The sequence below is a fragment of the Pogona vitticeps genome, chromosome 6 (genome assembly GCF_051106095.1).
Source record: "Pogona vitticeps strain Pit_001003342236 chromosome 6, PviZW2.1, whole genome shotgun sequence".
NCBI lineage: Eukaryota > Metazoa > Chordata > Lepidosauria > Squamata > Agamidae > Pogona > Pogona vitticeps.
The window spans coordinates 82,145,384-82,157,415 of NC_135788.1; the positions used below are offsets into that span (position 1 = coordinate 82,145,384).

The 12,032-nt window shown below is 40.6% G+C and overlaps 1 protein-coding gene across 12 annotated transcripts in view; it reads right to left on the reverse strand.

Annotated features, from left to right (window-relative positions):
- SLC20A2 (solute carrier family 20 member 2) overlaps positions 1–12,032 on the reverse strand; it is a 108,584-nt gene that overhangs the window by 22,829 nt on the left and 73,723 nt on the right. For all 12 annotated transcript variants that reach the window (XR_013537467.1, XM_073004001.2, XM_073004000.2 and 9 more), the window contains 4 exons: positions 11,169–11,254; positions 2,274–2,370; positions 1,217–1,333; positions 127–330 (listed from right to left, as the gene is read on the reverse strand). Coding sequence is in view for 11 of the 12 variants with exons in the window: in XM_073004001.2 (XP_072860102.1) it covers positions 127–330; positions 1,217–1,333; positions 2,274–2,370; positions 11,169–11,254 (504 nt within the window). In the remaining variant the exon portion in view is untranslated. The remainder of the gene's footprint in view (positions 1–126; positions 331–1,216; positions 1,334–2,273; positions 2,371–11,168; positions 11,255–12,032) is intronic.

Sequence of the window (12,032 nt, forward strand, 5' to 3'; positions counted from 1 at the left end):
ATGAGCGACAGGAGGGTGCCAGGTCTGCTACAAGTGTTCTTTACACCCATGAAAACAGTCCACCAGAAAGTCGTTTGAAATAACCTGAAAACATAAGAAAGCATGAGTGTGATCTTTGTTTCTCACCGTATGGCACGCGGGGATGACTTCCATTTGCTATACTGTCTGATGCACCAGCCTCCTCTGTTGCAGAAGCAGTGAGAGGAATGGTACTTTCATCAGTGGCTTTGGCACCAGGAAGTTCCTTAAAGACAGGCAAGTCTTCCTCTTGAATTTTATCAAGGCTTTCATCAGATATCTTTGATAATGCACCTTCTTTCTTTAACCGACCTGTGGGAAAACCAAAGTTGTGACTACAGAAGATGGTTCATTATCTATGTAATAGGTAATAAACCAGAACAGGCAAGCATATTCTAACACATATAAGCCAAACAGGGAAAAAAAATTTAGAATGGCAGTGATTATCTTTTTCCTTTTTAAATTATTTCCTAGAGTCCAATACATTTTGGCCCTCTGCAACTGTGGGGACCTTATTCTTGGGAAGTCCAGTGAAATTCCACAGCTTTCTTTTAAAATTTCAGTGATATTCCCCTGAGAAAGGCCCCAAATGTGGGCTCCAGAAAACAACAAAAATGAATTCTGCGAGTTTCCCTCCTTGATTTACACTATCTATGACAATTAATCAGACTGACTGTAGTGGTGCAGTGCTGTGCTTTTTAGTTTAGTAAGCTGTACACACATTACATATAACAATTAGTTATATCTATAAAATTTACCCATTTCAAAGAAGCAGAAAGACAGAAAGCTTTTTTCCACTGATATATCTGTCTAGCTTAGATCACTAAATTTTAACTTTAAGGCTGCTTGGATATTATTATAAAGTAAGAAAAATATTTTAGCTAAGACCCAAAGTGTAGTTCTTTCAGAACAAAGCGACCTTGGATAAATAGGAATTCTGTTTTTCAAGAATCCTCTCTCACAGGGTAAGCAATCTTTGAAATCAATTAAAGGTACAATATAATAATATGTTCAAAGATTTTTTAAAGTAGAACTTTGGTTTACAGCTTGTTATATCTTAGAAGAAAACAAAACCAGAAGTTTTAAAACACAAAGCAAACAAGTCATTTAATACTGTAGAAATTATTACTGTAATATTCTGAAAAATCAGTTGAAAGATTTTAAATGGATTTTACCTCTCCCTGCTCCCAATACATACTTGCTATTTTTCGTTTCATCCATGGACAAACAAATATCCAGACTAAGGCAGCACATACTAGTGATACACCAATTGATATTAGTGCTATTGCCCACATAGGAAGAGTGATTCCTAAGACTGGAAAAAGGAGAAAATGGAATTTACTGCATTTTGGCTTGCAACCATTTATCACATTATGCATTTCCCCAAAACCTCAGGGAGAAACAGGTAAGGGGTAGGTATATTGAAAGGGTAAAACAATTACATCCTGAAGTCAGATCTCTGTTTGTATAACCTGAGGATAAAGAACACTATTCTGTTCAAAGGCTTGGTGTTCCTGCAGAGACTTGGGGAAATGAATATGCTTCTGCTCCTTGTGGATCACATGAAGATTTGCTGCTACTACTGAACTCCATCAGACCCAATGTAAATTGTACAACTGCAATGGTGTCAACACATGCCCCCTTACAGTTTTAACATGTTACAGTATGTTGTGGTGCTGTCTTAGTCCCAGAGGAAAAGAAGGCTTTTAGTTTGTAAACATGCATAGTTTGGTTTATGTGAATTTTCTCCTTCTGGGAAACACAAAACTAGGGCAATGTTGAACATTTACACTTAGTTGTGCATCTAAGATTTCTACATACTACTACTAAGAGTAAGCATCCAGTATAAATGTGACAAATACGTTTGGGGAAATGTACATTATACAGACACATTTGTGAAGGAGCGACAATTAGTACTATGAAGTGGTATATAAGTCAGAACAATCAATCAATCATGGATCTTTTTTGCTCTTTTAACAATTAGTGGGCTGGATCCTATTTAGGCATGTACATCTGGCCTTGTGAAAATGGGTGTCTTTGCCTCTTTCTCACCATGGCAGTCTCCAGAAAATGCTACACAGAAGGCAAGGGGCCCTGCTTGATAGAATGAAACTGTGATGTAGAGGGAGGTGGGATTCTCAAAACCACCTTCCATTTGTATAAAGCAAATCCTGGATCCAACCCATCAAGTATAAAAAATATAAATATTCAATGTACACTTTGACAGTAGACTTCATATGCGTGGTAGCACTCACCTGGGGCACCTGTATACATTATGGAGAACATATTAATTGTTATTGTAGCAGCATAGAACACTGGAAGGGCACGAAGGCCATTTGGTACAGGGTCTTCCTTCAAAAAAAATCAAACAGGATAAAACATTAAACACAGTCACAACAACAAACAATTTGAACAGACTCCAGTAAAGTTCCTCTGTTCTCCTACCTTGTACTTTGTAATAAACAACTATATTTACACAAACATATAAGTATAGATAATTAATACAAATTCTTGCAATGGAACAGGAAATATCTTGCCATCAAGATTATCAACATAGTGTTTATGATGCTAGCAGATACTGGAGGACATCTTGGCTGTGTTCAGATATCACAATACATTCTACTCTCATCCTCCAGTACAGCTACAACAAAATCAGATGCTTCTGTTTTGATTAACCAGAATTGCACTGCATCTAACATGTGCTAAAACTGGAGTCCAGTTTTTGTTGAAACAAACTTTTTCCATAACCACGTCCAGAGAGCAACATTAACAGTTAGATATAATTGGAATGAGTTAGTTTTTTTAAATAATGGGAGAATAACTCCCTTTAATTTTTAGGGAGGATAATTGAGTTTAGTTTTTACTAACTTAAACTATGCATTAACTGTTTAGAAGTAAATTAGGAGTTAAGTGGTTTTAAGTCATGCTGCAACTTAAACTGGCATACGTTATCTTACTACTATGAAGAAAGACTGAGAAGACTAAGAAACAGATTTGGAACTCTTGGGAAATCTCTGAATGAATGAAAATACTTGATGAAAACACAGATTAGATACAATTGACATATAAATAATCCTATACATAAAGAGCACAGTAGGATTGACTTCTGAGTCGTTCTGTACTGGTATACAATGTTAGGCAACTGCAATCTTGTGAATTTACTTTTTGGGAGTAAGCCTTGGAACGGAGTGATTGGGTGCATTTTGCAGAACTTGAACAAATTAATACAAAGTTGGTAACCAATCTGTCTTATCATGCAAGGTTAAAATATTCTAAATCAACAGCTTAGAAGGAGGTGATTGTCTTTCTTCTTTGTATCAGGCTGGTATTTCTCTTTATGTTCTATCCTGACACCACATAGAGATTCCTCGCCTGTCCCAGCAATCTGAATTTCAACTCACTGCAACTACTACTTGGATTAATTTAGGAATGCTGGATAGCTCGGTGATTTAGGTATTTCGCTATTTTCCATCATCTAAACTGTTACTAATTTATGGTTGTTGTAGGTTTTTCAGGTTGTTTGGCCGTGTTCTTGTCTTCCTAATGTTTCGCCAGTCTCTGTGGCCGGCATCTTCAGAGGACAGGAGTCAGAACACTGTGTGTGCTCTGTTGCAGTTTACGGGATAGTTGAGTATTTATAGCTGTAAGATCAACTTTTTGTCCTTTTCGGGAGATTGGGTGATTATGGCGATCAGTGTGCTTTTTGTTGTGGGTGTATTGTTGTGATAAGGGGGAGAGATGATCTGTCACTGTGATTGATGGGTGTCGTTAGCTGGTCTTTTGTGTGCAATGCAGTCCTTGTGGCTGGGTAGAGTCTGTTGACTTTTTGCAAGCTGTATTTTTCAGTGCTGGGAGCCAGACTTTGTTGAGTTTTAGACTTTCTTCTTTTTTGTTGAAGCTCTGGTGGTGTTTGTGGATTTCAATGGCTTCCCTCTGCAGTCTAACATAATGCTTGCTGGTGTTGTCCAGTACTTCTGTTTTGAAATAGAATTTCATGTCCAGCTTGTTTCAGGGCATGTTCAGCTACTGCCGATTTTTCCGGTTGTTTTAGTCTGCAGTGTCTCTCATGTTCTTCGATTCTGGTGTGCATGCTGCGTTTTGTGGTTCCAATATATACCTGGCCACAATTGCAAGATATCCGGTATACTCCTGCAGTGTTGAGGGGGTCCCTTTTCTCCTTTGCATACTATAATATTTGTTGCATTTTTGTAATGGGTCTGAATACTGTTTGTAGGTTGTATTTTTTTTCAAAAGTTTCCTCATGCAGTCCATGACCCCTTTGATGTAAGGCAGAAAGACTTTATTTGTGGATGGCTGTTTTTCCTCTTCAGTTTGGTGTTGTTTTCTTGGTTTGATAGCTCTTGTGATTTCATTCTTGGAATAGCCATTTGTCTGTAAAGCCCAATTCGGATGGTTGAGTTTGGTGTTGAGAAATTGAGCTTCACAGTTCCAATTTGCCCAGTCTACCAATGTTTTGATTGTGCCTATTTTTTGTCGTGGGTGGTGGTTGTGTAGGTACCAGTCTGTGTGGGTGGGTTTTCTGTACACCTTGTGTCCTGGGTACGGGGGACTAGTCAGCCTGGAAAGGCAGCCCATCTAGGAGAAGGAAAACTCCAATTTCAAACCTCCACTGCCTTGTGGCTATATCCACTGATGGAACAGGCTTCAGGAGTTAACCTCGAGGCAAAATATGGAGCCAGATTCCCGGAGGCAGTTCATGTCGTTCTGCCAACTCCTGCAACATCACTGGAACCAATTGTATTGGCTCTTGCCTTTCCATTGGAGTATTTCAGTGATGTGGAGAGGGGGGGATTTGCTGCTTGGGTAACAGCCTATCCTCCATATTATTTTACCCAGGCTTCATGCTCTGGAGAGGACACTCCAGCTTCGCATACAGCGTTGAAGTCTTCCATACAGAGCACATTACTATAGTCTCTCAAGACTGAAGGATGCCTATGTGTCCCAATAGGAGGTCAGGTTTGCGTATGACCATGACATCTAAGAAATGGGAATTGGTCCTCTATTTCTTTTTCCATGGGGAATTGTATATTTGGGTGGCTGCTATTGAGATGGCTTAGAAATTCTTCCAGTTTTTCTTCACTGTGGTTCCTAATTGCGAAAGTGTCATCAACGTATCGGAACCAGACTGTGGGTGCAAAGGGAGCCAAAGCCAGGCCCATTTACAAGTTTGCTATAACTGGGCTGTGGGGGCTCCCCATGGCCACTCCATCTGTCTGTTTAGAGAACTCATTATCCCACTGAAAGTAGCTAGTTGTTAGGCAGTGTTGGAAAAAGGCCTTGATGTCTTCTGGAAAGTTCTGCTGGATGAGTGTCAGAGTGTCCTTTATCAGTACCTTGGTGATCAGGGATACTACTTCAAAGCTGATCAGTCTGTCCCTGGGGTTGAGTTTTAGGGTCCTGATCTTGTTTGTCTTGAGTCCTTGATGTAGGATGAGGTTGTCCATTGTGGGTCTGTAGGAGGGTGGCTAGGTATTTTGCTAATTCATATGTTGGGGAGCCAATGGCACTTACAATGGGCCTGAGTGGAATTGGGTCCTTCTGGATTTTGGGGGTCTGTATAGTCTTGGGTGGGAGAGCTTCTGTCCTGCAGATTCACTGAAGGATGTTGGGGTGCAGGGAGGAACTCCTGAACAGCATGTTTGTTTGCTTTGTGATTTTGTTGGTTGGGTCTCATTTCAGTTTTCTGTGGGTGGTGGGATCTAGAAGTTCCCTGATCTTGTATTCTGTATTCTTGTATTACTGTGGCGTTGCCTTTGTCTGCTGGCAGAATGATGATGTCAGGATCAGTGTTTAAGGACTTGAAAGCATTTCTCTCCTTTTTTGTTATGTTGCTGTTTGGGGTTTTTGCTTTTCATAGGATTCTTGTCACTTCACCCCTTATTTCTTCTGCTTTTTCTTCTGGAAGATGATATAATGCTGATTCCACATTGGCAATGATGTCTTCCACTGGAATTTTACTGGGTGTGACTGCGAAGTTTCCTCCTTTGGCTAAAACCGAGGTTTCTTCCGGGGAGAGCTGGCATTTAGATAGGTTGATGATGATGCGTGAGGTGTCTAGTGTAGGTTTCGGTTGACTTGTTTGGCATTTGATGAATTTCTGTTTTTGTCTGGCTGTGTGATTCACCATTTCTTTTTCCATCTTTCTGTAGGAGAGGGTATCGATCTTGTCCCAATCATGACTTCTCATTTTTTGGCTGATATTGATGTGTACGTGCTGTTGAATCACACCTGCAACCAGGAAAGTTAGAGCCGTTTGCAAATCCTAGTGCAGATCCTAGTGTGATTTCTTTATTTCTTTATTAGCTTGCCTTCTGTGATGTCTCCTTATTAGATATTGAAGTGTAGGAATAGTAGTTCTTTGTTTGTGGATTCCTTTTTTTGGCGGGTTGTGTGGATTCTTTCCCGTAGAAGGGCATGTTCCAGGCAATCATAGATGCAGCTAGCCTGTGGGGAAGAATTTCCGGAAGAATTTCTAAACCATCTCAATAGCATCCACACGCTGATTGCCATAATCACCAAATCTTCTGAAAAAGACAAAAATCTGATCCCACAGCTATAAATACTATCCCACAAACTGCACCAGAGCACAGAGTTCTGACTCCTGTTCTCTGAAGATGCTGACCAAAGAGACTGATGAAATGGTAGGAAGAAAAACCTTAAGAGCATGGCCAAAAAAACCTACAACAACCATCAGATCCCGGCTGTGAAAGCCTTCAAGAATACATTGTTACTAATTTAACTCCTCCAACAGTTAACTAAACTGTGAATCATTTTCTATTAGCTTTCCAGTGCATACGAAATGAGGTTGGCTTAATTCAAATAAGCAAGCTGTGGGAATACATGTTTTGCATAGTGGAGTGTCTATTGGTTGCACTTATATTTGTCTTTCTTCCACTGAACATACTTGACTCTCCTGCTCTACCACATTATCCACATAACAATCAACCCTATGCTCTAAGAACTCAGTGCTTCTCAACCGTTTTTGAGTGGTGACCCCCTTTTATAGTAGCCAAGTAACCTGTGACCTTAACAGGCTCCAGGAGGTGGAGGTAATGACGGCGAGTCAAAATTGGATTGTACTGGGGAAGGGTGAGTTTTCCCTCAGGAGGCTAAATGTCACCCTTTTTGTCTTCCATTCAAGTGCTGGCTCCACTTCCTCAGCCATCATCCCCTTAAGATGGTGGCAGTGGTGCGCAGCTGAAGTGAGAAGGGGCCAAATTGTTTTGGCAGCAGCAGCCTTTTCCTCCTCTGCCACAATTTCTCCACTTCTCCCCTGCTGCTGCTGCTGCTTCCTCGCCTCTCAGGCCCTGCCATGGTCAGCCTGACTTGCAGGGGCTGCAGCTGGGCCCTCCCTACCACTCCTTCCCAGCTCATTCCCCCACCTAAGCCAGCCAGCCAGCCAGTCACCAGAGCTGAGAACGAGCCATCATTGCCACTGGAGAAAAGAGCAGGCACTATTCACACACACCCCGGGGCCAAGGAGCCCCACAGCAGGGAGCAAAGGTGGTGGTGGGTATAAGCAAGGGAGGGGGCGGGCGTGAGCAGAAGGGAATAGGGAAAGGAGGTGCAAGTTGAGGGCAAGATGTCCCCCTCCAAAAAACGTAGTGACATCCCTGAAAACACTTTGCAACCCCCTTGGCAGTTGCAACCCACAGACTGGGAACCCATGCTCCAAACAGATGTACCTGCCACCCTCCCGGGTTTTTTTTTTTAATTATTATCATTACCTGCTTTTTCTGGCAGGAAAAAAAAAGCAGAAATGCCACTCCTTTAAACTTTACGTTGTATTTTATTAAACAAGAAAAAAGAAATGTGATTCCTGGAAAGGCTGCTTAATCCAAACCCATTTTTCAAAACTGGAAGTGAAGTTCCAGCCACTTCTATTTGTGTGTGTTGACATTTTTATTGGTATATTCCGCCCCTGGAAGATCCAATATCTGGAAAACTGAAATTGCCCAACCCCATCTGTAATCAGTGTACCACATTAGTATTCAATCACAATGTTTATAATATCCACAGCTTGGATATCCCCACAATGTATTGGCAACAGCTTCTTAACCCAATGCAAATGACTTGATCAAAATTACAGAGTATAATCGTTTTTACTTTTTGTGTGAATACTGTTTCTCTTTGGTTCTGGAATAGTGCCATGGAGGATTCCTCACTTTGGGGCACTAGTAAGTTGAAAGACATTGCAAAGCATTTCTAATTTAAATCATGTCTAAGGCATTTCTGATTGGTAACATAATACAGTTCTAGAAGAACTAGTCTAATTTCTGGGTGCTTAGACTCAAAGGCAGGTTCCCCACACATAAAGAAACCTAAGAGTCATTCTGCTTTTAGTTGCATGAGAAGTTAATAAACTTCTCTCTATTTCATCTACAGGACGTAAACTCTCGGCCTCTGGACTTTCACCCACTCTGCTCACTATACTAACCTACTCTGATGACTGCATCCCTTCAACGGCAAGCATGCCTGTGAAGTTTTTACTGAGTTTTTCCTCACTGTGTTATTTTTTCCACTCTGTTATTTTATGATTACAATAATGAGAGCTATGCACCATTAGGCCTGGGTTTAAGAGTGAGTGAGCAAGCTAGCTGGCACATCAGTAAACAAAGGAGCACAGGGCAGGGCTGCAGGCACTCTTTGCAAGAATGAAGTGGTAAATCTGAAAGTGTAGGTGCTCATCATGACAGTCCCCATGGCCATCTCCCCACAAGGAGAGTCTAAATATACAACCAGCTGGATCACTGCACACCAATTAATGAGGAGCTAATTTTTTTGTAAAGCTAATGATTCTTATGCCTGCTCAAGCCCAAACCATCCTCACATATTTTATATATCGGTGATAGCTTGCAGCAATATAATGTTCAAAGGAAAATTATTTCTATCTCAGTAACTTTGACGATCCCAGTTAAGATCAGAGGGAACATGAAAACCCCAAAGGGTGGTGGGCAGATGTGTTGCAGTCCCCATTACAAGGTGTTCCAGGGCTTCAACCTTGCAAGCTCTGGCTCCATTAAACCAGTGACTGTCACACAGCAGAGAAGATTATGTTGTAAAGGGTTTCTTTGCACCTGCTCCTTGACTCTCCTTAAGCCCATGTGAGATCAGCATAGGTGAGCTGTGGTGGGGTGGTGCTGAAGCAAGATGAATGGGGGCTGGCTCTTGGAAGAGTTTATATACTTATCAATTAAAATGTGTGAGGGGCAGAACCTTCAGCTCTGTGAAAAGGAATGATATTTATTGAGTTTCTCCAAGAGGAAACAATGTAAGGGCACAACTACTTTTGGTTGTCATTCCACCATTTCACTTCCACTTGCTATAAATGGCCCTTCAGAGAGAAAAAATATTCCCCACACTGATGTTGTCAACAGACAGAATCAACATACAGTGGCGCTCTGCACAGCGACGACAATCCGTTCCAAAAAAATAATCGCTATCTGGATTTGTCGCTATGCGGGGCAAGAAACATCATAGGAATGCATTAAAACACGTTTAATGCATTCCTATGGGGAAAAAACTCACTGCTATGCAGAAATCCTCCATCCGGTGCCATTTTCGCTGCCCGTTGAGTGAGGAAAAGGCGCGAAAATGCTGTGGGCGTCCATTTTATTTACCTGGCAGCCATTTTGGAACCGCTGATCAGCTGTTGTTTAAACATCACATTGCGAAAATCGATAAGTGAAACGCTTACAGATCGTCACAATGCGATATTTAGCCATTAAAAACATCGCAATGCGATTGCAAAATCTGCATTGCTATGCGGATTTGTCATTAAACGGGGGGCTCGCTATGCAGGGCACCACTGTATTCATGCAGTATGCCATACAAAGCTACAAGATATAAAGCAATATGTCATGTTTCACTAGGCTTGGGAGTCAATTCTATATTTTGCTGTTGTTGTTTTAGTTTCATCATGTGACAAGAAAAAGGAGTTGAAAGATGACAGCTCACAATCAGTGAGGGCAAAAACCTAACCGATTTTTTTCTTCTTCTAAACTCTCTGGCACCCATTTGCTTCAGGGGACATATCTAGTCCAAAAGAGAGACAGATTTGTACCCTTCTGTCAGTTGCGCTTAGACATTTCTCCTTTCTCCCTTTCAGATTTCAAAACACCATTGGCTTTCAGGCAAATTCAGAATGCTTCTACATTCCATAATTAGAAACACTGGATTTACCACATGAATGCTGATGTCCTTAATGCAGGCTAATGGCACCTCATCATGGATTTATTTCACTGAAAGACTTCAGAAAAATATGTTCATCTTCTTCCAAATATGGTATAACAAGTAGATCATCTATATTTGTATCCATTTGTTGAGCATGTGGCATAAATACAGTCATTATTCAGTACATGCTAAATTTGATTCCTATTTAAGATTATGCCATCAGCACTCTGACTGCCAATGGCAATGGCTATATAATACTGGGGCCGCCATAAAAAGTCCCTATAAAATACTTCCTGTCAGGTGATAAATGGAGATTAGGCCTGTGGTATGTGTGTGCCTCTGTGCACGGGAACACACTGTCCTACAAAAGTGGTCCTTCTCAGTGTACCGCTCACTTACTGGGTTGCAGGCTCTGAGAAGTGTCCATACGGTAGCACAGACTTAACAAGAAGCCATTCAGTGTTCCTCAGACTGAATAACTAGACTAATCTGTTTATATAGAAATAAATAAAAGGAGGGATACACTGAAATGGAAACTAAAAATGTCTGTGGTGACTGCTCTGTTTTGCATGTGCAACAGGTTTTGCAGTCTATTTGTCATATATAATTAAGAGAGAACTACTAATGTAGGCTCCATTTTCATATTGACATCGTTTTGTGCTGCAAAATTAGAATACTATTATTGGGGGGGGGGAGATTCTAGTGAATGTGAATATCATGGCAGTTTACCCTTAAAAATACACACATTCTTGATTTAAATTTTGAAGCGCATGCACCGCCTATAAAGTACAAATGCTTGGACAACAAAAGCAGCCATTAAATTCCAAGAACTATAGCTGTTTTCGAGCATCTTTTGACTATGAGGGTAATAGCTGACAATGAGGAAAAGTAAACTGCATTTGTCACATGCATTACAGCCCCACTGGCAACAGCAAGAACAGGAAATCCCAACTAACCTTATTTAAGATGAAGAATCTAATCAGCAGGAACAGCACACCAGACATCATACCAGATAAAAGTGGGGAGATAAACCAAGAAGAAACTGAATAATAACAATAAAAAAAAAGATAAGTCATTCAGCAAGTGTCAAAATCCCACTCTAAAGAAGAATTATTGCAATGAGAAAGACAATTTATGGTGTTTATTCCTGGCTTTTAAAGAAAGCAGAATCACAGTTTAGAAAGTGAAAAGACTGACATACGTATTCCAGCTGAAGTTAAACATTTTCTACTGAATTCAATGGAAGCAAAAGGCATGCATTTCTATTACGTCCACAGAAATCAGCTTGGAAGCCCATGTTTATCTCTTACAATTAGTTCTAATACCAATTAATTCCACAAGCTTCATTGTTTCTCTTTCTTCCAACCAAACAGTATTTTGCAGGGATCCCATCTATCTATTTGCTTGAAATTTCATAGCTTCACATGTAATTTTTAAATTTGTCTTGTCTTTTGCTACAAGTACACTGAATGAAGCATGAAAAATAAACTTTTAGTTTTCAGTCTTGGAAGACATCACAATCTTTTAAGCAGAGCAGAACTTCCAATGGTCAAGGTGGAATAGCTGTAGCCTTATTTTGCTTACGTAGGCCGAACAAACAAATCGGAATCATGTCATATATAGTTGATGATATGGGGCCTGTGCTTACAGACAGAATCTATCCAGAATCACAGTGTGAATTTCGAGCTAACAGATCCACCACTGACATGATATTCTTCCTCAGACAGTTGCAGGAGAAATGTAGGGACCAACAATGGCCACTCTTTGTGGCCTTCACAGATCTCACAAAGGCCTTTGATTTGGTTAGCAGGGACGACCTT